General features: G+C 40.5%; 4 protein-coding genes across 7 annotated transcripts; 2 read left to right on the forward strand and 2 right to left on the reverse strand.

The window, feature by feature from the left end:
• Nucleotides 1-36: 36 nt before the first annotated feature.
• mfap1 (microfibril associated protein 1) lies at nucleotides 37-3,848 on the reverse strand. The gene is made up of 8 exons (XM_080843347.1): nucleotides 3,675-3,848; nucleotides 2,914-3,130; nucleotides 2,497-2,632; nucleotides 2,147-2,334; nucleotides 1,574-1,843; nucleotides 1,097-1,256; nucleotides 808-897; nucleotides 37-655 (listed from the first exon to the last, which is right to left on the reverse strand). Exons 1-8 carry the CDS (start codon nucleotides 3,754-3,756, stop codon nucleotides 476-478), a joined length of 1,323 nt encoding a protein of 440 aa, XP_080699473.1. The 5' UTR covers nucleotides 3,757-3,848; the 3' UTR covers nucleotides 37-475.
• Nucleotides 3,849-5,151: 1,303 nt separating this feature from the next.
• On the reverse strand, nucleotides 5,152-6,607 carry hddc3 (HD domain containing 3). Of its 2 annotated transcripts, XM_080843332.1 has the most exons (5): nucleotides 6,537-6,607; nucleotides 6,214-6,373; nucleotides 6,070-6,125; nucleotides 5,724-5,964; nucleotides 5,152-5,635 (listed from the first exon to the last, which is right to left on the reverse strand). In XM_080843332.1, the coding sequence occupies exons 2-5, from the start codon at nucleotides 6,323-6,325 to the stop codon at nucleotides 5,505-5,507; spliced, it is 540 nt and encodes a 179-aa protein (XP_080699458.1). In that variant the 5' UTR covers nucleotides 6,326-6,373; nucleotides 6,537-6,607; the 3' UTR covers nucleotides 5,152-5,504. The 2 variants fall into 2 exon arrangements, with proteins under 2 accessions (XP_080699458.1, XP_080699459.1); XM_080843333.1 differs by lacking the exon at nucleotides 6,537-6,607 and having other exon boundaries at nucleotides 6,214-6,421.
• Nucleotides 6,608-6,668: 61 nt separating this feature from the next.
• On the forward strand, nucleotides 6,669-13,490 carry vps33b (VPS33B late endosome and lysosome associated). 3 transcript variants are annotated; one of them, XM_080843627.1, is made up of 24 exons: nucleotides 6,669-6,687; nucleotides 7,139-7,265; nucleotides 7,487-7,567; nucleotides 7,707-7,768; nucleotides 7,893-7,942; nucleotides 8,036-8,103; nucleotides 8,245-8,290; nucleotides 8,581-8,675; nucleotides 8,811-8,915; nucleotides 9,195-9,285; nucleotides 9,428-9,505; nucleotides 9,645-9,718; nucleotides 9,802-9,888; nucleotides 10,049-10,139; nucleotides 10,302-10,376; nucleotides 10,482-10,546; nucleotides 10,697-10,751; nucleotides 10,836-10,882; nucleotides 11,014-11,146; nucleotides 11,310-11,383; nucleotides 11,507-11,608; nucleotides 11,712-11,787; nucleotides 12,362-12,484; nucleotides 13,093-13,490. In XM_080843627.1, the coding sequence occupies exons 2-24, from the start codon at nucleotides 7,170-7,172 to the stop codon at nucleotides 13,164-13,166; spliced, it is 1,848 nt and encodes a 615-aa protein (XP_080699753.1). In that variant the 5' UTR covers nucleotides 6,669-6,687; nucleotides 7,139-7,169; the 3' UTR covers nucleotides 13,167-13,490. The 3 variants fall into 3 exon arrangements, with proteins under 3 accessions (XP_080699753.1, XP_080699751.1, XP_080699752.1); XM_080843625.1 differs by lacking the exon at nucleotides 6,669-6,687 and adding an exon at nucleotides 6,892-7,032 and having other exon boundaries at nucleotides 7,126-7,265; XM_080843626.1 differs by lacking the exon at nucleotides 6,669-6,687 and adding an exon at nucleotides 6,921-7,032.
• Nucleotides 13,491-13,841: 351 nt separating this feature from the next.
• Nucleotides 13,842-21,692, forward strand: prc1b (protein regulator of cytokinesis 1b; the record flags this gene model as incomplete). Its single annotated transcript, XM_080843600.1, has 15 exons — nucleotides 13,842-13,969; nucleotides 15,058-15,190; nucleotides 15,480-15,602; nucleotides 15,739-15,972; nucleotides 16,274-16,444; nucleotides 16,642-16,791; nucleotides 17,044-17,191; nucleotides 17,420-17,556; nucleotides 17,726-17,821; nucleotides 18,036-18,182; nucleotides 19,490-19,603; nucleotides 19,928-20,038; nucleotides 20,403-20,582; nucleotides 20,839-20,873; nucleotides 21,644-21,692. Exons 1-15 carry the CDS (start codon nucleotides 13,959-13,961, stop codon nucleotides 21,690-21,692), a joined length of 1,839 nt encoding a protein of 612 aa, XP_080699726.1. The 5' UTR covers nucleotides 13,842-13,958.
• Between the last annotated feature and the right edge of the window lie 827 nt (nucleotides 21,693-22,519).

Here is a 22,519-nt window from a genome sequence, read left to right on the forward strand (position 1 = left end):
ATGAGCTTTAGAGAACGTAACACTATCAAGCGGCCATAAAAATGTAAGGGGGTTGGGTAATTTATTACCAGTTAGGAGTAACACATTGTACAAAGAGGCTGAACAGCATGATACAAAAATCACACTCTAAAAATAAAACAAAAATGGATAAAACAATACAGTAAAGCTGCCTGTAGCCATTTCAATTTATGTCACTGTACAAGTCCCCACATTTCCTTGGCCAGCTTCCTTTTCAAACACTATGATACTAAAACCTGATACAAAAGTGTTTAAAGTTCAGCAATCTACTGCGATGGTCAATGAGAAATTTGGCCCAGGTCATTCCTTAAAATGAAAAACCCTCCATCCTCTGGAAGGGTGCAGTTTTTACACAGCCTCTCCACATCCCCAAAGGACAACGATCATGTCCGTGGGACAGCACGCACAGTAAGGGACATTTTTATTAACAGTCTGTTTGAGCTACAGGTTTGGGAACCTAGGTTTTCCTCTTCTGCACGGTTGGCCGGTCGAACACGTCTCTCACGCCCCCAGCCTTCTGTTTGAAGAACTTGGTGTTCTGAGCACTTTCTTGGGCCCAGGCTGAATCGAACGACGTTGTGTCTTGATCCACCAGATGAGTGTATTTAGTGCGTCCTGAGCGCCCAAAGTTCTTGACCTGAAAACAAAATTGTTAAAAGTTTATCAATACACACATTTTGTCCATGTCTGAATCCACAAGACACCCATGCTGTGATATTACATTCATGAACTGTATTAGATGCCAGTGGGAAAGCATGGTAAAATGTGACATGAAAAAGAATGTCATACCTGCATGACTTTGGGAAGAATGGTCTTGTTGAAGTGGTCCTCCAAAGTAGGAGCGCTGAAGTCCCTCTTGAAAACATCCTCCTCTTCATCCTGTGCACAGGCAAAATACATCAGATAAATGTGAGAAAAAGAGACTCTTGAAAACAAAGACTGCATATTAGCTCAAAGATAATTCAGGCAATGTCCGCATTGATGTTACACACTGACAGCACAATATGGTGCCTCTCAGTTCAGTAAGACTGAAGACTTCTCATGTAGCCCGAGAGTGCGTAAGTGTGTGGCGACTCACCATGAAAAAGGCTCCTCTGTGGTAGTACTTCTGCAGGAACTTGTATTTGCCCTTGCTGGCCTTGTTGGTGACGGTTTTGCCGTTGTTGCGTAGCTCCGCTCTGCGTTCCTCCTCCGTCATGCTGTGGAACCTATCGATCTCTGCCTTGTCTTTCTCGATTCTGTCAGTTAGAATGCATGTGTCAGTGGCAAGTCTTTATTTCAGTCACATTCCCTGTTCACTCATTTGCCTCCCCCGTCGGTAGTTAATACTCTAATGAAAACTGTCAGCCATCACATAATTCACCAATTGTTGATAACAGAATACCATAACAACATAATATTAATAATCCGTTTGAAGCCAGCAATTCATACTTGGCAGCCTTTGACCTGTATGCCCAAGAGGCGCACATTCCCACTACAAGCTACAAGTCACTAGCCTGACATAAAAGCACCACATGATGATCTTTCAGGAACATAAGAGAGGGACGGCACTCACTGTTCTCTGGCCTCACGGTCGCGTTTGATGCGCTTCAGCTCGCGCACCTTCCATGCTTCGTACTCTTCCTCCTCGTTCTCATCATCCGTGTCCAGGGCGTCGAGGGCGAGGAGGGTGCGCCGGTTTTCCTCAAACTCCTTCTTGGCCTCCTCCTCCACGATCTTGAGTGTGTAACGCCGCCTTTCCTCCGCCACCCTCTTGGCCTCCACTTCCAGCTCCTTCTGCTTCAGCTCCTCTGCCTCACGCTCAGCCACCGTCACACGGTCCTTCCTGCGACACACACACACAAACAACCACACAGGTTATGCACACTGTAGTGTCAACTGTGTGACTTCATGGTAGTTTCTTTAAATCATGACACCTATGACAAACATTTTCTGGGAGGGAGACAACTGAGGAGTCAGAGGTCCTCACTAATTCAATGAGAAGAGGCTGATACAGAACTGGTGGTGTGTCAAAATGCTGGTGCTTGAGTAAAACATCTATTTAAAAGTTCAGTTGTTCTGACGAAGAACACAATCTTTGACACTGCAACATTTTCGACTAATGTAGGCAAGTGGACGGTGTACTGACTTGCGGATGAAGACTGGTTTGAGACGAGGCTCAGCCTCGTCCTCGCTGTCTGTGTACTCCTCATACTCTGACTCGGAAACGGATTCCTCGCCGGACTTCCCCTCCTCCTCCACCTCCATCACCTCCATCTCCTCGATCTTCCTATCCTGAGCACGATTACGCATCATAGCACGACGCCGCTCAATTTCCTAAAAGAGAAGCAAAAGGTTAATAATCCACACCAAAAGACTTTCCTCATCACTCAATTTTAGACACATTTGTATTCTGTTAACAGTCATGACAGTCAGGCTTACCCAATGCCACATTATCAATTTCAAAATAGCTTCTTATCTGCTCTCTCCTACACTCACCTCATCATCCACCTCCTCCTCTTCCTCTTCTTCCTCACTGCTCTCTTCACGCTCCGGGTGCCAGGTGCCTTCATCAGAGTCCTCGCTGCTCTCGGCCACCAGCTCTGGTTCTGCAATCTGTCTGTGGCGCGCCAGTCTGAGGAACACACAGAAAACCTCGATTGAACAAATGTGTGTGTCAACTGACAAACCAAAACACACCTGGAATTGACAGCCTTATTCGGAACAGAACGCAACTTTGTGTAAAACATACACACTGGCGTGGGCTCCATGTTCACCATAAGTGGAATTTAAACAACACTTTCAATTTTTTTTGCGATGAGCAGCTTTTCTAAATGTTCTCCATGATTTTTTCAAAGACATACGCGGCGTATAAGTTAGAGCTTAAGTGAGACAGTTTTTCCAAACATAGCAGACCTTTCCTCCACGTCCTCAGAAACGCGGTTCAACAGACGCTTCAGACGGGGATCCGATACATCCTCCTCCTCCATCTCCATCTCAGGCTCGGCATCTTTACCCTTCTTCACAAACTGAAAGTCCTCCTCTTCCTCATCGGAGGACTCCATGGGAGCGTAGTCAGGACGCTTTCCAGATACATAACGCTTCACTTTTACCTTTTCCATTGAGATCTCGCCTAGTTACAGAGAAAAGAGAAGACATTAAGGATCTGTTTTCATAAGCAGGCTGACCGCACTTTATATTCAATTAAAATTCGTTGACACAAAAATCCTGTGCTCGTTCTGTGCATAGTAGCTATCAGAATAAATATAGTTCCTAGGTCTTGAGTTATGGTGTTCAGTCACATGAAAATGTATTCTGGGGAGTACACTATCCATCTAACCTGATACTTGCTGTATTTCAAAAAAGTCATAAAGCTTAGTGAATGGCTTGTCAACATAGCAAGTTGTCTGACTTGCTTAAGATGGTTGAGCCAACATAGACGTAAGTTACACATCATGTAAAACATGTATTATTTCAGATGCCAGGGCACATACAGATGATTTGATACTTTATCTACTGCAGTCATAATTAACATTGTGTTATTTTCGCTCGCTAAGGAGCCGTAAAATCATTACCACTTTAGAAAAGAGTTCCAAGACGAGTTGTTATCGTTGGGTTGTTGGCTAATAGTAGCATCGTCAGCCATATAGCTAACCATTTAGAATTGTTAATGTTACCTTTTTCATTTCGGATGGGTACGGCTCCAGCCGTTGACTGAATTGGCGGCTGCTTCATGTTGAGAGCGTTTTGTCCAGACATCTTGAGCTAATGAATTGTCGAGTTTTAAGGGTAGAAAGTATGTTTTATCGAGACAGTTGAATGCAACTACCCCGTCGTCTCGTTCGTTTCCAAGACGGGAAATGCGTCATGCGTTCATAGGACCGGATATGATTATGTTCCCTCTAAAACCTCTGGCAGTATATATGTTCCTTCTCCATTAACCAATGAGAATGAATGAATAATGTCAGTATTAGTTAGGGCTGAACGATTTGATAAAATAATCTAATTGCGATTTTTCCCCAACATATTGCGATTGCGATTCGATATGCGATTTTTTTTTCATTTTATCATCTTTTTTCCCAACAAAACTTACTGATGATTTAAATATGACCAACACAATATTAGATACATTTAGTGTCAAATATTCTTTCCCACATTTTACATTTTTATTTAACTGCTCATTACAGAAACAAATCAAAGTCAAGTATAAACACAAGGCATGCACATTTTAAAGTGGCATTCTGCAGTAATTGTACTTCAGGGGGATGGTTAGGATAAGCAGTTTTATCTTAAAATAACAGCTTTGGAAAAAATTGGAGCGCTAAAATGACTTTTAATATGGAGAATCGCCTCTGTGCCATTGCCATACCAGGGTCCATAGGCAAATGACTGTGTTATGTATGTGTGCCTGAAGCTGCCCGGTTTTTATTGTCTGCCGAACTAGTAAGTAGCTTATTTGCCGTCTTGTGTTGCACTTGCTTGATGTCTGACTGTGTTAGGACAGTTGTTGACTAACTAGTTGGTCATAGTGTCAAAGTAAGCACATTTCAAGAGATTTTGCTAGTTTGAGCCACTAGCATCTCGTTAGCGATTAGCAATTGATCCGTTATGCTGCTTTTATCACTGTTTTTTTAATACCACGTTGTAATCGCGGACGTTGCAGTTAGAACATCGTGTTTTACCATATCGTGATTTAATCACAAATGCGATTAATCGTTCAGCCCTAGTAAGTGCTCTTTTTATTATGAATGTATCAATGGTAGCCTGACGATGTCATACTCATAATTCTAGTCAGAATATGTCAATGTAGACATAAAAAAGTTGTGTAGATAGCATAATTCACATAAAATATGTCCCACTAAGAGGCTCCCAATACGCCGCCATCTTGGGAGGATTTCGAATCTACCGCTTGATCATCTGTCCATCATCGTATAAAGCCCGCCCTGACAATTTGATTGGTACGGTATTATCCGACCGATGATACTCTCTCCCAACTAGCACAGAGCCAGACCGAATCTCCCAGACCAAAAATGTTGTGGGCGGGGTTCGGGCTGGTATCCAGGCTATATCAATGGTACTCAGTTGACACTTTCTGAATCCCGATGCAAAGTATTAAAAAAATCACAACAAAAACGTTTTGAAGAAATAACTTTTTTTTTATTTATTACATTTAACTTATTTCTTGTACAAAAATAAATCTCTGTTATAGTCAAAAACATAACATAAATGTATACAAAACCAAACAAATTTACGTCAACAATGATCTGTTCACAGTCTTTGTGATAGCATGGGGCTGTTAGTTCTTGGCATTCATAAATAAACATAATCGAGCTCAGAGACAAAGACTGTTTTAATAATCACATGCCGTGCAGAACTGTCCTTTAAACCTACCAAACACCAACAAACAAAGAACAAAGGCTTACCATTTCAACCAATATCCATTTTTATTGGTAAAAGTATAACAAGAAAAAATTGACCAAGAAAACCACAAATAGGTTGCCTATAAGTTAAATCTGAACAGATCTTTCCCTAAAGAGTTGATCTAGTAAATCCTCCAGAGCAGAGTTGGTGCCGCGGAGCCCTTTAACTACCTGTGCTGCCCACTCAAAGTACTGCTGCACCCTCTCCGCCGACCAACCTAGGAACAATGGGACAGCGAAACAACTGTGATTTCAAACCCGCAAAAAAAGTGTTTTATTCACTGCAGCATAACAGTGGCTACTGACCTTTGGGCGTACACCGGTTGAGGTCCCTAAGGTTGTAAAGCTTATCGGCCAGTTTGACAAGTTTAGCCTGTTGGCTGCGGTGGGGTGCGTGCTCCACCTGCAGACGTTTTCGCTCTTGCTTCGGCAGAGATTTGTCGTCTGTTACCTCCTCGACAATCCTGGCAACAGTTGGTCCAAAAACGGACTCCAACTCATCGATAGTAGTGTCTGTGTCCTCCACTGTGTCATGTAACAATGCTGCCTGTAACAACAAAAAAATCCAGCAGAATATTAATGACAAACATTGCATCCCTGTTTTCTCTTTATAATATTGTTAGACAATAATCGTAGCTGAAGATAGGCCTACCTGCAAAACGACAATATCTGTAATTCCTCCTTCATGGCTCAAGATTCTTGCCACTCCTAAAAAACATCATGTTAGCTTGGTATACAGTAGCCTATATGGACAAACATCAACATGACTGATGATGACAGATAATGGATAGCATACCGATTGGATGATTTATATAAGGTGTCTCTTCTGGATCCATGCGGCGTTGATTACGATGTTTGCCAGCAGCAAAATTGACTGTTTCTAGTAAAAGTACAGCTTCTGAATTCATACTGAAGTAATTGAATGACAAAGAGTCTGCAGCGGCAAAGTCACAAATCTACGATAGGAAAGAGAGACAGAGTACGTTTGTTGAACTGTCAATCAAAGTTACCGGTAGCGTATAACAACAACACTCAACATTACACATTACTACCTAGGCCAGTGAAACAACGTATACATGATCGTATGATCTATAAATCAAGGTGGCATACTCAACGCACACTGAACCAAAGATGTACAACTTTCTAGGTCAGAACTTCCAAGCTTCTTGCTTCTTTTGCGGTAAAACTACATGTCACATAAAAACGTTTCCGGATAGATACAAATCCCTGCAATAGGTTAGTTCTCCGTCTGTGAGATCAAGGAAGCACGGTAGGCTATTCATCCCTATTTATTAACCGAATCTGAATCACATCATTAGTATACATCCTTTTAGTTTGCATACGTTTGTCACACATAAGTAAGAACTTATCTAATATTGTGACATTATAACGCTGTTATTGTCCTGCCATGACAGCTGATGAGTTAGCAAGCTGACAGCTAGGTAGCAAACCTAGCCTGTTCATAAATGTTTTGTGTCAGTACGATGGTATTGTGATAGAGATAAAATCGAATGAATAGTAGCTCTTATACCATATTCATACACCGGCAACTACTTAGTCGACAGACTTGTCAAATGTAAGCATCGAGTTATCTACAGAAGCGCATCCTAAGCAGGTAAACGTTTAAGTTGCTCGACAATGGTTGCACAATTACAAGATAACAGTGACATTTCACTTCAGTAGTCTGTTCGTATTATAATATTTACAGTGCTCGATTGCAGACATTTGTTGTAAAGTCCCATCACTTAACCAATGGCACACACGGGCTGGAGAGACGCTCCTGACCTACCAGACTTCTCTTTGCTCAAGAGACTGGCGAGAGATCAGCTCATCTATCTGCTGGAACAGGTAGCCTTCCATTTGTGAATAAATCGTTTCTCCTATGTATGTAATGTAACTTGTAACTGCAAAAATGACCGTAAATGATACTGAATTAGGACATTGCTCTTTTTCAAAATACACACAGGTAAATTACCCGTTGCTCTCAAATCTGTGTAGTGTACAGATGTGACAGTAGCCTACTATATATGTTTGACTTTATGTTTTTTAATGTATTTATTTGTCCAAAGCTACCAGGCAAAAAAGACCTGTTTATTGAAGCAGACTTAATGAGCCCTCTGGATCGTATCGCTAATGTCACCACGTTAAAGGTAGGTCTTATCTAGTGTCATTATGTTATTAGACCTAGGGGCTTCCAGAAGTTGTCTTTGTATTTACATTTTAAGAAAATATTTATCTCTTAACTGAAAGCTTTTAATGTTAGAGTTATACACTTTTGGCTTTTTGCAGCAACACGAAGTAGACAAGCTGTACAAAGTTGAACACAAGCCGATCGTCAGTACTTCAGATCAGTAAGATATATTTCCCCCGTCTTCAGCTTTTAGCATTTTAAGTACAAATGAACGGCTTCACTCTGTGTTTTACTGTCTATGATGCTGTCTACGTTTCACTGTCTTGTTTCCCCATTGTCTATAGGCTATGCTTCCTCATAAGGCCACGAGTACAGACTGTTAAATGGGTTTGTGGTAAGCATTTTTCAATACAGTTTGAATCTACATTGCAGATCAGATTTGTTGCACTGCATAATCTTCAATAGATATTTCTCTTATTCTTTTTAGATATTGTCAATGCAGACAAGGCAGTAGGAAGATTCAGGAGATATAAGATCATATTTACTCCACAAAAGGTAAAATACAAGCGTCTTCAACTCTAGTTCTCCCTCTTTTATAACTCAATGATTTTAATGGTCTGATGATTTTAATGGTCTTAATGATGTTGAGCTTTTTCTCTGAAGGCTAAGATTGTATCCTTGTGCCATTTCTTCTAGTTTTATGTTTGCGAAACAGTTCTTGAAGAACAGGGAGTCTATGGGGGTACGTGTATGAAATACATATATATACATATGCTGGATTTATACAATATGTGTACGTGAAGCGGTATATAGATTTTATAGTAAAGTATTTTGTTCATCTATTTACACACTGTAATTGGAAGTCATACATACCCAGTGTTCTGTGAATATTGGGTGACATATATACTGTATACATGACCATGACATATTTATGTCACATCATATTCACAGAACACTGGGTATGTATGACTACCAATTACCAATAATATATAATATCCTATGTTTGTAAAACACCCTGCCTTTTCTGTTCAGATGTGACAACAGATGAATGGGCTTTTTATCTCCTGCCACTGGACGATGACATCATCAGTATGGAGCTTCCAGAATTCTTCAGAGACAACTTTTTGGTAGTGTAACATACCAAATTAATATTTGCTCATCATAACACTTCTCCAAATGTGTTCCCTTGTATTCAAACAGTGCGAGTTATACTCTTACCCATCTTAACTGAATGTTTATTATCACCCATGTTTTCTTCACAGGAAGGAGACCAGCGATGGGTGACGACCGCAGGAAGTGCTCTGCACCTGCTGCACTCTCTCTATGGTCCCTTCAACAAGGTGTATGGGATTGGCCGATGTGCCAAGGTGAGCCTTTAATATCAAAACATTAATATTGATATTAAAACGTTTGTAGGCAGTTTACTTTTGGTGCATGGAAACTTGTTATGGTACTATTGCAACGTATGGATGATTACTGTAGCATTTTGTGCAAATACAGTGACACAGGAGTAAAGTATTAATATCTTTTTTCATTTACACACATGACTAACATTGTGAATGAAAAACAACAAGGTGTGTGTGTCTGTGTGTGTGTGTGTGTGTGTGTGTGTGTGTGTGTGTGTGTGTGTGTGTACGTTGCTGTAGATGGCCTATGAGTCTTGGAGGGAATTGCTGGAGGAGGGGGAACAGAAGTCTCAGAAACCAGACATCGGAAATGTTTTTCTGATTGACAGAGGTATGGAAAAATGTATTCCTTCTGTTTGAAGTTTTAAGGTGTTTTCTCTTTTGTAATCTCTTACAGTATCATTATTCATGTGATTCTGCTTAATGGGCATTACATTTGCTCTTGTTTCCTCATTCTCTATTTTTTTGTGCAGATGTGGACTTTGTTACACCTCTTTGTTCACAAGTTGTCTATGAAGGTCTTGTGGATGACATCTTTAGAATTAAATGTGGTAAGAGATTATAGGCTAGTGGATGTATTGATGACCTATTTTAAATCAATCTAGCAGTTTCTTGTTTTTACCAGACATGGAATTCAAACCGTTTTGATTTTCTGTGTAAGTGAGTATGATTCTTTGTTATGGTCTCTAGGAAGTGTGGAGTTTGGCCCTGATGTCACTTCCTCTGACAAAAGTATTAAAGTGATGCTGAACTCTCAGGATAAGGTTGGTAAATGGGTCACATTTGAAGAGGTCTAGGCATTGAAACAAGATGCCAGGTCCATTAACACTCCTCATTTATTTTCTAGGTGTTTAATGAGATCAGGAATGAACATTTCTCCAATGTGTTTGGCTTTCTAAGTCAGAAGGCACGAAACCTCCAAACTGCATATGATGTAAGTTATGTATAGAATAGTATACTGCATGGCTCTCATCTCAGTGATTTTGCAATAATGTAAGTGCTAAAAGTGAAGTTCTTGAAGTTGAAAGTATCATGCCCATGATGTTTTAAAAGATCCACACCATCCAATCTAATAATGGCTTGGTGTTTTGTAGAAACGCAGTGGTATGGACATAAAACAGATGAAGACGTTTGTTTCTGAGGAGCTGAAAGGCTTGAAACAGGAACATCGGCTCCTCAGCCTGCGTGAGTTTCTTTTTAACAATAAAGCTTTTTTAGTTATAATTTTATGCTCCTGTGTCTGATTTCTGGATTGGTAGTACGTGCAAATATGTAATGCAAATATTAATTTTATTTATGTTTTCAAATGTAAAATGGATGGTAACGATCAACCGATGTCTTCTAAAGATATTGGAGCAAGTGAGTCTATGATGAAAAAGAAAACAAAGCAAGATTTTCAGGAGCTCCTGAAAACAGAGCACTGTAAGGGCAGAATATACTTATTTCATACTATCCATTTTGGTTCATACTTTTTAAAGGTGTTTGAGCATATGTTGATTAATTTCCTGTCATCCTGGTATCCCATAGCTTTACTTGAAGGTTTTGAAGTTCGTGAATGTATTGCCTTCATTGAGGAGCACATCAATAGACAGGTTAGTCGTTACAAATGTTTGTTTTATGCTTTCATTCACATTGCAGCGCACTGTTTTGATGACCCAATTATTCTAACTCAAGCCGATGCATGTGGTATTGAGTCACTGAATGTGATGTTCAGCTCAACTTTTCTCCCCCTGTTGCTGTAGGTGAAAATGATTGAAAGTCTGAGGCTTCTTTGTCTGTTATCTATAACAGAAAATGGTGAGTTTTGTCAGTATCAAGAAAAAAATATGTTGAATTAGTCCGAAGAATGATCAATTACATTTTTGGTGTTTTGTTTTCCAGGTCTGCTCCCTAAGGATTATCGGTCCCTTAAAGCACAGTTCCTTCAAGTGAGTATTGTTACCAGAGGACCCAAGGAAGTGGTTCAGGATTTGTTTTACATTTTGGGAAGTGTTTCAATGTCTCTCTCTCTCTCTCTCTCTCTCTCTCTCTTTCTTATTCCCCTCATCCTCTCTTTCAGAGTTATGGCATAGAACACTTATTGACGTTTGCAAACCTGCGGCAGCTTGGGATTCTGGTGGAGCAGCAGCCAGGAGAGACACTGACAGTAATGGAAAGTAAAGTGGGCAAACTGGTCAATGACAGGACAGCTGGTAATATTCATTTCTATATTGTGTATGATTATTTTAGTTATTCAGAAGTTAATAGTTAACTTTAATAGTTTCGAAGTTAGAAGTTAGAAGTTAGAAGTAGCACTCTGGTTTTAGTAAAGGAGAATATTTTGTCATTCCATATTCAAATTATTTCTTAATGCAGGAAAGCTCAGTGAAACATTTTCCTCTTTGGCAAAAAAAAGCAATTTCCGAGCGCTGAGCAAAAGGCTGACTCTGGTACGTAGAACTTTTCACAGGTCATATAATTTTTTTCTGCTGTTCATCCTAATTAATTCATAAACTTATCATGAATATGACACAGTTCCTTTCCATTAATATTGATTTGTTCCATGTCCCAAGGTACCAAAGTCGGATGAGGAATATGACCTGCGAGTACCCAAAGACATGGCCTACATCTTCAGTGGTGCTTATGTCCCTCTTAGCTGTAAACTGGTTGAGCAGGTCGGTGTTAGCACAGTGCCTTAGCTTAAGACCAAGTCATCATGAGAACATTAGAAAAACCATCACATTTAGGATGTGAACAACCTTTGGTGGCCTTTCACAGGTGTTGGAGCGGGATGGTTGGACGGGATTGGAAGAGGTCACTCGAATGATAAATGGCCATGAATTTGCAGTCACTGGTGAGTGTCAGACTCTCAGGCTTCGCTGTTGCTGTAAAGTTCTCCATCGGTCACTTTATGAGACACAGCCCACATATAGGGGAACTAGATGCATACATCCAAGTTTATGAAACACCTACAATCAAGCCTTTAGGCAGGCAACGATTGAGCAGGGGAGTAGCTCAACTCCACCCTGGTCATGAGCTATATAACCCACTGCCCAACGTTGTTCCACTCATAAGTAGTATTTTCAGAACTTGCGACTCTACTCTTTCAAGCAAGCCTATTCTTATTATCTTAGCTTTACTTACCAGGAGTCCACGTTACTGTTGCTAAACTGTCTCAAATGCAGTGCCTAACATTCCACTCAGGGGTGTAAAATTTGCTGGCATGGAGGTCATGAGTTCCAGCTGTCCACATGCAGTGAAATCGTCCTTTACGACGACATCCTCTACATTCCTTTACACACCGTACAGTAACAGTGGAACTGAAATGATAGTTGGATGCCCTACAATAAACCATTCATGACATTTGTCAGAGTGAATATCATTAGTTGGTAATGCAGTAATGCCGTGCCCTCTGCTCTGCTTTCCAGCTGGAAGCAATGGTGGGGAGGCCAGAGTCAAGACTGATGCCCAGCGGATCATCTTAGTCATGTTCCTAGGTGGTTGCACATACTCTGAGATCGCAGCCCTGCGGTTCCTGGGCAAGGAGAAAGGTACCAAGGACTCTCAACTGAATATTCACTTCCATGTCCATCCAATCCAATTCTGTCTATCAGATTCCTGAGCATTAGTCCATTGACACAAATATGCACCCACACATACATTCTTCAGACGTTTGTTGTGGAAATCTGATAATAACCAGTCTTATGCAAGATCAGTCTTATAATTTGATATTAGTAATACGTTTATTAGTCTTCTGCAGAAGGATCAGAAACACACAAAATGAACCACAAACAGTCTGTGAGAATCGGATGAATTCTCTTACAGGCAGTGTCTATTTAACAGGGTTACAGAGATAAGAAGAACAGGGAGTATCACTGTTCCAGCACACTAAATTCTCAAGTACAAGAAAAAACAATCACTCTAGTTCTCCTCAACTTCACATGACATGCTTTACACAATAACACTTGCAATTTGCATCATTTTCTAATGTACACTCCATAGCAGATTTGGCTAGGTAAGAAGATTTTAAAGATACACTGGCAACGGCCACTGTTTAAAAAGCCAGTAGAAATTGAAACACACCTATACAATGAAAATAACCTCTCTTTGTAATAAAAACAACATAGTTTCATAATTCACCATGATTTCTGTCTCGTAGGTCTGAAGTTCATTGTGGTGACGACAGCCATCACAAGCAGTGGCAGAATGCTGGAGGCGCTGCTAGACCACTGAGCATCTGAGGACATCTAGTCAAGGAGTATCTGTTGAATTCAGGTTGATTTTGATTATGGGTGTCAAGAAACCAGGACCACAAGAGGAAGACATTTCAGAGACTGACTGTCTTGCCTTCCCAGCCCATGCTTATACTGTGTACAGAACTCTGCACCTTTTGCTGATACTGCTCAAGGATGATGAATTTATATGTGCCTATGCCACTGGCTACTAGATTTATCACCTGTAGACCTACAGTAGAGGTCGATGGAATTCGGGCCTGGTCAGAAGGAAAGTACTGAAGACATTGGAACTGAATCTGCGTGTTTATCTGGTAGTAACTAATAAAGGTCTGATACATTGCATGTTTCAATTAAAACTTCATCGCCACTGGCTGCATGGATGAGTGAATTGAATTAATTTGTAGTGCACCAATTAAGTCATCAAGTTCAGTGTCATAAAAAAGAGGATCAAATATATGAGCGATTTTTCTTTCGTTAAATAGCAATAGACGGCCTCAGTTTCGTCTGTGTTTCTCTCTTCTTCTCTTGAAACAGGGCGGTGAACTGTGAAACGGTCATTGACATGATTCCGGAGTGTGCGCATGCGTAGTATGATGTAACCGAAATACTTGGTGACACAACCGCCCACTCTGACCAATGAGACCAAAACTTTATTTTGATGCACAATTTGAATCGGACAGAAACGCCTAAGCACACCAGGGACTTTACGCCGAAGACATTTTAAAATAACTAATAATTTAATCTTTGTCTGGTTGGATAACGAATTTGCAAACAGTGCTGGTGTCTCACGATGAGGAAAAGGTAAGTTAGGTTAGAATGTCTCCACGTCTGAATAAGTACGTGAGACATTCAAACATTTTGCACGTTGACGTTTCACTAACTTCAGCGTTACTGGCTACACCCCATTTTCATGTGGTCAAATAAAGTCCGAATAACTAATGTTAGTTACGCTAATTAATTTGAATGAACAAAATTATATAACTTTGTCCAAATGTAACCGCTGAAAGTTTAATGTTATGGCCAGTTGCTAGCACACCATCACTTACCGATGACATCAACGTGCTAACTAACGCTATTAGCATTACTTATTTCGCTTGATACACGTACACGTGTCTTAACTGAACAAACCTAATGGGAAATTAAGACTAATACAGTAGCATTAAAACGGGTACAGTGGTGCTAAAAAGTTTGAGAGCCCATTCTGCCTACATTTGATCTCAAATGTGATCATATCTTCATCTAGCCTATGTCCTAAAACTTTAAGAGGACCCAGTTCCACAAACAAACACAAACATTATTTTGCCAAATGATCTAACATTAATTTTAATGAGTCTGGTGTTTCAATCAGTGGAATGACAATAGGTCCCTGCCTATTGAAGAAACATAAGTCTGGTCTTCACCACACAGCTTTGTGGAAGTGTGCCATGGCTCGATCAAAGGAGATTCCGAGGGAACTCAGAAAACAAGTTGTCATGCTCACCAGGCTGGAAAAGGTTACAAAACCATCTCTAAACAGTTTGGGCTCTACCAATTCACTGTCAGACAGATAGTCTACAAATGGAGGAAATTCAGCATCATTGTTACTCTCCCGAGGAGTAGTCGTCCAGCAAAAATCACTCCAAGAGCATTTTATGTTTGATAATTTTTGCTCGATAAATGTAATGTAAAAGAATAATGTTTGTTGTGTTTTGTTGTTGTTGTTGTTGATGAACTGTGTTCACGTAATCAAGTTTTAGGACATAGATGATAACAATGACATAAATTCTAAAGGGTTCACAAACTTTCTAGCACCACTGTATGACATGGCTAGCTATCGGCTAATGTGACTTTAAGTTAATTGACGTTACCGTTAACCCAGATTGTATTTGTCATTGTCTATTTGGGGGCAGTGAGGTTCTTGCCGCAGAATCTGTGGCATGCCTGAATAAGGCACTCTGCCATCTGAAAGATATCTGGGAGGAAATCGGTATCCCAGAGGACCAGCGGCTGGAGCGAACAAATGTGGTCAAGAATCATATCAAAGTAAGTACCTGCTAACTGTCTCCTTCTTTACAACAGGTGCAGCCACAATTCTCATTAGTAACGCACCTGTAGTTAGTCTATGTGTCCCTACTATAACATAGCCATAATTCATTTGAAGCTTGTATGTCATGTTGGCAAGCCATTAGGCTTAACCTGCCACCTCTGCTTTACAGCCATTGCATGGGGATTTTGAATGGCGCAACAATATAGTGCTCATGGCCGAAAGAAAGAAAATCCTGCACCTCACCCTAAAACCTGCCATTAAGTGTTAAATCCTGTTTTCATACAGGGGCTGCTGGATATGATGATCGCAGAGGAGGAGAGCCTGAGGCAGCGGTTGACGGACAGTATTGCGTCATGTCGCAGAGAACTGCAAAAATTCTGTCAGGAGCTGCAGTTACCTCCTTTTGAGGTACAATGTCCTGCATACAGTTTTGTGTTATCTCTGGAAGATGTTGATAATAGGCCATGCCTGAATTTTTGCAGAGATTTAAAATCTGGGAAAAAACGATGGCAATAAAAATCCATGTTGTGTTCCTCAAACACAGGAGGATGAGTACCAGACGATGCTTCTGCAGGAGAAGGCCATCCGCATGCGGGTGTCTGTAATGGTTGAGGAGAAGAGCCAGCGCATGAGGCAGCTGAAAGCGCTGACGGATCAGGACCAGGACCTGAGTGACCTGCTCTGCTCGGAGCCGTTCCCCATCGCGCAGGACCGGGTTCCCTCCATGGAGCAGCTGCAGAAGTACAAGCAGCACGTTGCACAGCTGTGTGCAGAGAGGGTGCGCCGGCCGGCATTATTTTACCCTCTTTTAAAGGATGACCTCTATACACACACCTTTCAGATTATATTTACTTATTCTGTTATTTAGTTTTCTCTTGTGTGGAGAATTTACTTCTGCTTAGATCTTTGGATCTTGGGAGGTATGTCAAACTTTAAATTCCACTGTTTACAGATACAATTGTGTAGAGATGTTATTTGATTATATCAATTAACCTGTAATAGTCTTTCATACAGCAGAAAGTAGAAATTCTTGTATTTTAGTCCAAAAATAACATTTTGTGGTTTCTTATTTTTTGAAGGAAAAGCGGCACAGTGAGTTCGTCGGCCTGAAGAAACAAATAGTCTTGGCTATGGAAGATCTGGATCAACTGCCAGAGACCAGCTTTGAGAAGGATGTGGTTTGTGAGGATGAAGAGGCTTTCTGTCTGTCCAAAGAGAACATCAACTCATTGAAACTCCTGCTTCATCAGGTATGACATATTTATTATGATTTATGATTTCACACATGTGGTAATGAATATTTTACATAGTTAAGGAGCAGTGGCGGCTCCTGAAAAAATTCTCAGGGGGTGGAATTTTTTTGATAATGATTAAGGCGGCCCATTCAGTAGGTACATTAAGTTAGCCGGTTCACTCATACAGCAATACCTCTTAACTCTGACTGCAGTTGGAGATCCGCAAGGCGGAGAACGAGGCGCTGTGCATGGCCTATCGGGAGAAGATCCAGCAACTGTGGGAGCGACTGCAGATCCCACAGGAGGAAAGAGACACCATGTCTGTACACATGAGCCTTTCCAAGAAGAGGAACATGGACGCTGTAAGTCGATCATAATTGTTGAATAATTGATCTTATTGATTTGGCCTGTCCTGAAAGTTAATTCCCTTCCTCATTTCTAATACTTAATAAAGCCCATTTCATGGAAATTAAGATCATTCAAATAATGAATTAATGGGATTAAGTTTGGCATTTCTTAACTTGTACTCTAAGAATGGAGCTAATTAACTTTGGGGTTAAAACGTTTCTTTAAGATGTGGTGATTACGCTGAATCTTTATTGTGCTGTTGACAGTTGCACGAGGAGGTGCTACATCTTGAGGCGCTGAAGCGAAAGAACATCTGCAGCATCGTCACATCCATCCGTGAGGAGATTGCCGTCCTCTGGGACAAGTGTTTCTACAGCACAGACCAGCGGCAGGAGTTTGGGGCCTACTACAATGGTAAATCAGAGATGAACAAACACTCCTTTATAATGGGCAAAAAGTAATCGAAAGAGAGGAATGGGCCTATTCTATAACTGCTGCATGCTCTTTTTCTTCTGTTCCTCATTTGTGAAAGCATTCGTATCGTGACTTAATTTTATCATTTTTATAGTATGTAGACTTCCACTGCTGCTTGACACTGTTGTTGTGTCCCGTGACTTAGCTCTGCTCGTCTTGTCTTTTTAGATGACTTCACAGAGGAGCTGCTGAGCGCACATGACTCAGAAATTGCGCGCCTGAGGCAGCACTACGAGAGCCACAAGGAGCTGTTTGAGGGCACTTATAAATGGGAGGAGAGCTGGAAACTTTTCTTAGATTTAGAGGTTAGATTGATTATTAGTTCTTTGTATTATTTTGTGTGCCTCAGTTGTGCACCTTTATTTTATGCCATGAGTAAAAGTGTTTTGTTGTTGTCTTGTTTTTTTTGTTGGTTTTTTACAAATTGTTGTTTTGTTCTCTGTTTGTCCTCCTTTTCTGCTCTTGAACCAATAGAAAAAAGCGACAGATCCCTCCCGATTCACCAACCGCGGAGGAAACCTGTTGAAAGAGGAGAAACAGCGCTCTGATCTACAGAAGAGTCTGCCCAAGGTAGAGAAATATTCATGCTTTCTAACCATATCAGCTGGTAGCAGCAGCATCACTAGTGCCTGCGAGTCTCTGGCATTATTTAGAAAAACGACATCCAGCAGTCTGCTTATCGGGTGTGGGTGTCCCCAAACAAAGCTATAGCACTTAATTAACAAGCAGAGGAATAGCAAGCTTGTGTTGTGATGTGTGTGTTGTGATGTGTGTGTTTTATCAGCTGGAGAAGAAGCTTAAGGCCCAGATTGATCAGTGGGAGCAGGAGCAGGGCCGTGAGTTCCTGGTCAAAGGTCAGAAGTTCATGCAGTACGTGTCCGAACAGTGGGAGATCTACCGGCTGGACAAGGAGAGGGAGAAACAAGAGAGGGTAAGAGTGTGTGTGTGTGTGTGTGTGTTTTTTGTGGAACATTTCCCAGACTTGCTATGTCCTGTTTGTTGTTGTTTAACTGTGTTTGTTAACTAGGGATGGGTATCGTTTGGGTTTTTTCCGATACCGGTACATAACCGATACTTTTAAAACGATACCGGTGCCAGAACCGATACTTTTTTTTTTTTTTATTAAAGACATTAGGCTTATTTATTGCCAAGGCAAATAGTTTTCTTCAAATTTAACAATATATTAACTGTTTAAGGTATACTATAAATAAAAATAAATACAAAACACTTGGCTTCAAACCTTTTAACTTCAAACTATGAACAATATATTAACTTATAACAACTGTTTACAGTATACTTAAACAAATATAAATAAATACATAACAAACTCTGTACACACACTTCACACTTCAGTAATACTTTTGCAGAAATATGAGCATGTTTGCCTTCAGAGTAAAACAAATATTAATTAGTTTGCATTTATTTAAACCCACTGGTTTCGTGAATGTGTACTGCCCCTTTAAAAGTTTAGCTTCAGGGCCTCTTGAGTTCTCTCCCCCATTTACACGCAATTTTGTTGTTGCATATGCTGCACGTCGCGTTGTTTGAATCTTTTTGTGCGAAATACAGCCACACTTTTGATCGTTTACCTTTCGACATTTTCTCCGTTATATTGATGGCTAGCTCTGTTTGTGCTTGCTCTGTGCAAGGCTGCCTGCTCTTCGCTGTCAGACTGTTGCAATGTTATTGTAGCGTCCAAGTTAGTGCTCTCTTAAGAACTCACATTGAGAAGGAATATCTTTGGATGAGACGGTAGCTCTCCGTTTAATAAAGCGTATCCAACTTCTGCTTAGAACAACCACACTTATCTTGAAACCGAAACCACACGCAAGTCAACCCATTACCATGGCAACTCCTCAACACAAATCCCGTTTCCACTAGTCCCATACGGAATGCAGCGTGAGCGACACAGGCGAGAGTCTATATTGGGAGATGGAGCAGTTTTATATGTGCCCCACGAAATCTGTTATCAACACAAAAAAGTATACAGATCGTACTCAGAAAGATCTACGCCACTAACGTTACTTCTCGTTAGCTATCGCTAGTTTTGTTAAATTATAAAAATTTTAATAAAAAAAATAAAATAAAAAAAAATGATCTGCTCAGGCACCGAAAGGAAGCACCGAAATCTGCGTTGCATTTCGGTCCGGGTAGGTATCGGTTGCATGGAACCGGTGCCGTATTGGTACCGGTTCTCGGTACCCAACCCTATTGTTAACCCCTTATCCATCTCCACAGCACATAAAGAAGAGCAAGCAGACAGAGGAGGACATGTTGTACGGTACCTCTGTTCGTTCGCCATGCAAACGCCGGTTCCTGGGGCCAACCACCACCCCTGGCAAAACACGCAAGGTAACCTCAGCTGTTTTTTTTTTTGTTTTTTTTTTGGTGATGGATATATTGCTTTTATACTAGGAATCTTCATCCAGAGGCTGCTTTCTATGCATATATTAAACCATTTTTTTCTATTATGTATGGATGGGTTTGGGATCTTTTATCTCCTTGGTGTAACCTCATTTGTGTCATTGTGTCAGCGTGCACAAGACTTGACTAGATGGCTTTGGGTGATGGCGGTACTAATCAGGGATGTGTTTGGGTGTGTGTGTTTGTTTGTTTGGGTGTGTGTGTTTGTTTGTTTGGGTGTGTGTGTTTGTTTGTTTGGGGGTGTGTGTTCAGCTTAACGCAACATCCGCTCTGTCTACTGGCGCATCAAACAGCACACGCTCCGTCTGCGGGGGCACGGTCTGCCACTCACCTGTGGCTCGGCCACCTATGTCTGTCAGCAAGGTCAGCGCACTGTTTAAAAACACACACACACACACACACACACACACACACACACCATTACAGGAACAGGCATGCAAGTTGGAAGTTTTAACACTTAGATCTTCATGCTGAAGTGGTCTAGTATTTACCTCTGGTCTAACTGAGGAGTTTTACACACATATCCCATCGATGCTGGCTAGATGAAGGGCTGAAGTAACAGATGTATAAGAAGTCTATTTACTAAAGGTGTAGTTACAGCGTGTTTCTACATGAATTTCCATACAGCGATTAACTCAGTTTTTGTTTTCCTTTAAAGTATTTTGCGCCTCTCTCATCACATGTTGATTTGCTCTTCCTCCTCCCCTCCTTGTGAACTGTTCTGCAGCAGGTGAATGGCCCTCGTACCCCGGTCAGAGTCAAACAGCTGCGTGGGGGCCTGATGGACCGCAACAAGGAGAACCTCTGCCCTTCCCCAGTCATCAGTGGTGCGTTGCCGAGCAAACCAGCTAGCCCTCAGCCTAATGTCAGCATTAACTCTGTCGCCAGCACCTATTCTGAGTTTGCGGTAATTGCACATTCTTCTGCCTCTCCAATCATAAGGCTCTTTCCTCTCTTGATTATTTTAGTTTGTTTTCAAATATCTAGTCTGTTCCGTGCAGCAACACACAGTCTGGTATAAATAGGCTTTGAATGCTGGACATTCAATGTGTGTAGGTGAGCAAGACGACATATCAGGTTGGTTGGCCTTTTTCCCTATTGATGCAAAGTGCTGTAACTTAAGTCCATTGTCCTAAACACATTTCTTACTCTATTTGTTGTAGAGGGAATGGACCAACGCTGAGTCAGTCAAATCCAGGTTTGTTGAACTGTAGAATAGAGATGAGAAATACAGAATGTCATACACTGCCCTGTCAAACTATTTGAGACACGCACATTATTAAGCACAATTATACTTGCTACTCAATATCTGTTATGGTCAGACATTTATAGAGAATTTCCTCCTTATCACCATCTTCTCAGTTTATGCTGTTATCCCAGGTCCTTGTGTTATCTTCAGGGTCTATCTACTGGTTTAGCCACTGCTTTAGGTTCTGAGGTGGGCTGTGTGTTGCTGCTCTCTTCCACCTCCCCCTGTTTTTATTTTTCTGGTCATCACCTCCTGTCTCTACCCCTGTCTCTTCTCTTCTGTGGGCTGAAATGATCTGTAGATAACTTACCTGTGTTGACATAGCCTTTTGTGATGTGTTCGATTTCCTAACTCTCCTAAAACTGTCATCAGTTTATGTTCCCTCCCTATCTATGAATACTGGTTTACTAATTCATGTACAGTATGTGAACTGACTTATTCCATTTAACTTTGTTGTGGTTTAACATTAGCAATAATACTGACTATGGTAATAATGGTATGTTTTGTTTGAGCTTGTTGCTTTGAGTTTTTAGTTTCTTTTCCACCTATAAGGTCACAATGGCTATAAACAGTGTCTCATTGTGTAAAAGTGTTATGTTGAGATTACATTCAATGAGGTTTCTTAGACATGTACCCTAACATTGAGTGTCACAGCGTCTTGCCAGTACATTGCCGTTTCATAGGTCATTTCAGGAAATATTTTACTTCATGTTTTACAGCGAGACCTCTCCAAAGTGTCCAAGTCCAAATGTGTGGCCGAGATTTTGAACTCAACCGTCACTCACCTTTAACCTTTCACCCATGACCCTTTGAGGAAGGAAAAAAATGGAAGAGAAGAAGAAGGAATAGGGCGTGCAGATGAGTGAAGCTCTCTGAACTAAATCACTGCTCATTCCAAAAAAATGCATTTTGTATATCAATGAAGGTAATATATTGAAATATTGAATTGATTTGGCATGCTTGCTTTTTCACTAATAAAACACTATTTTAAGGTTTTACTGGAGCTATTGTGTTTAGAATGATAACATGATGGTACACTAAAAGTATTTAGAATTTTAACAAGCTACTATACTACTCCTTTAATCTTATTCATTGCAACGGGCTTTCTTATTTATCCAAGTTAAGCTGGTGTACTTGTAGGATGCACAACATGAGTATTTTGCACATTCTTCCTTGACTACATATTCAGTTCATCCTCTTTCCTCTTTTTTTAATTTTAATTTAAACTATATTTTATATATGTGTTTGGGTCAAAACATGTCCTGTTTTATGTAGTATGGTTCCGTTATTCAGGAAAAAGGTTACATTCTTGTTTGTTGATATTTCAATGTGGAAATGTGTCCTGCTTTGTTAAAGGAGTTTTTCTTCTTTGATCTGATCAAAGTGTCTTCTACTCATGTATTATAAACATGTACATTTAAAATATTTGTTTTAAAGAAAATAAATGAATGCACTCGTAATTATTTGAAATCTTGTGTTGGTACTTTTTCTTGCTTTCTTCACACTTATACCTCCTGTAAAGGTCATATCTGCCACATTATTCAATAATTCACAATCTTTACAAATACGTCTTGCTGCCACTGCCTTAGTTTGAA

Source organism: Sprattus sprattus (genome assembly GCF_963457725.1).
Source record: "Sprattus sprattus genome assembly, chromosome: 8".
Lineage (NCBI taxonomy): Eukaryota > Metazoa > Chordata > Actinopteri > Clupeiformes > Clupeidae > Sprattus > Sprattus sprattus.

What these genes read in the sequence shown, in the direction of transcription:
- vps33b (XM_080843627.1), top strand. Translation starts at nt 7,170, where the DNA reads ATGGCACACACGGGCTGGAGAGACGCTCCTGACCTACCAGACTTCTCT. An exon ending in CTAATGTCACCACGTTAAAG is followed by an intron (nt 7,568 to 7,706) that starts GTAGGTCTTATC and finishes GGCTTTTTGCAG; the next exon opens with CAACACGAAGTAGACAAGCT. An exon ending in TGCTGAACTCTCAGGATAAG is followed by an intron (nt 9,719 to 9,801) that starts GTTGGTAAATGG and finishes TTTATTTTCTAG; the next exon opens with GTGTTTAATGAGATCAGGAA.
- hddc3 (XM_080843332.1), bottom strand. Translation starts at nt 6,325, where the DNA reads ATGAATTCAGAAGCTGTACTTTTACTAGAAACAGTCAATTTTGCTGCT. An exon ending in TTATATAAATCATCCAATCG is followed by an intron (nt 6,126 to 6,213) that starts GTATGCTATCCA and finishes GATGTTTTTTAG; the next exon opens with GAGTGGCAAGAATCTTGAGC. An exon ending in CAACCGGTGTACGCCCAAAG is followed by an intron (nt 5,636 to 5,723) that starts GTCAGTAGCCAC and finishes CATTGTTCCTAG; the next exon opens with GTTGGTCGGCGGAGAGGGTG.
- mfap1 (XM_080843347.1), bottom strand. Translation starts at nt 3,756, where the DNA reads ATGTCTGGACAAAACGCTCTCAACATGAAGCAGCCGCCAATTCAGTCA. An exon ending in AAACCAGTCTTCATCCGCAA is followed by an intron (nt 1,844 to 2,146) that starts GTCAGTACACCG and finishes TGTGTGTCGCAG; the next exon opens with GAAGGACCGTGTGACGGTGG. An exon ending in GACCGTGAGGCCAGAGAACA is followed by an intron (nt 1,257 to 1,573) that starts GTGAGTGCCGTC and finishes TCTAACTGACAG; the next exon opens with AATCGAGAAAGACAAGGCAG.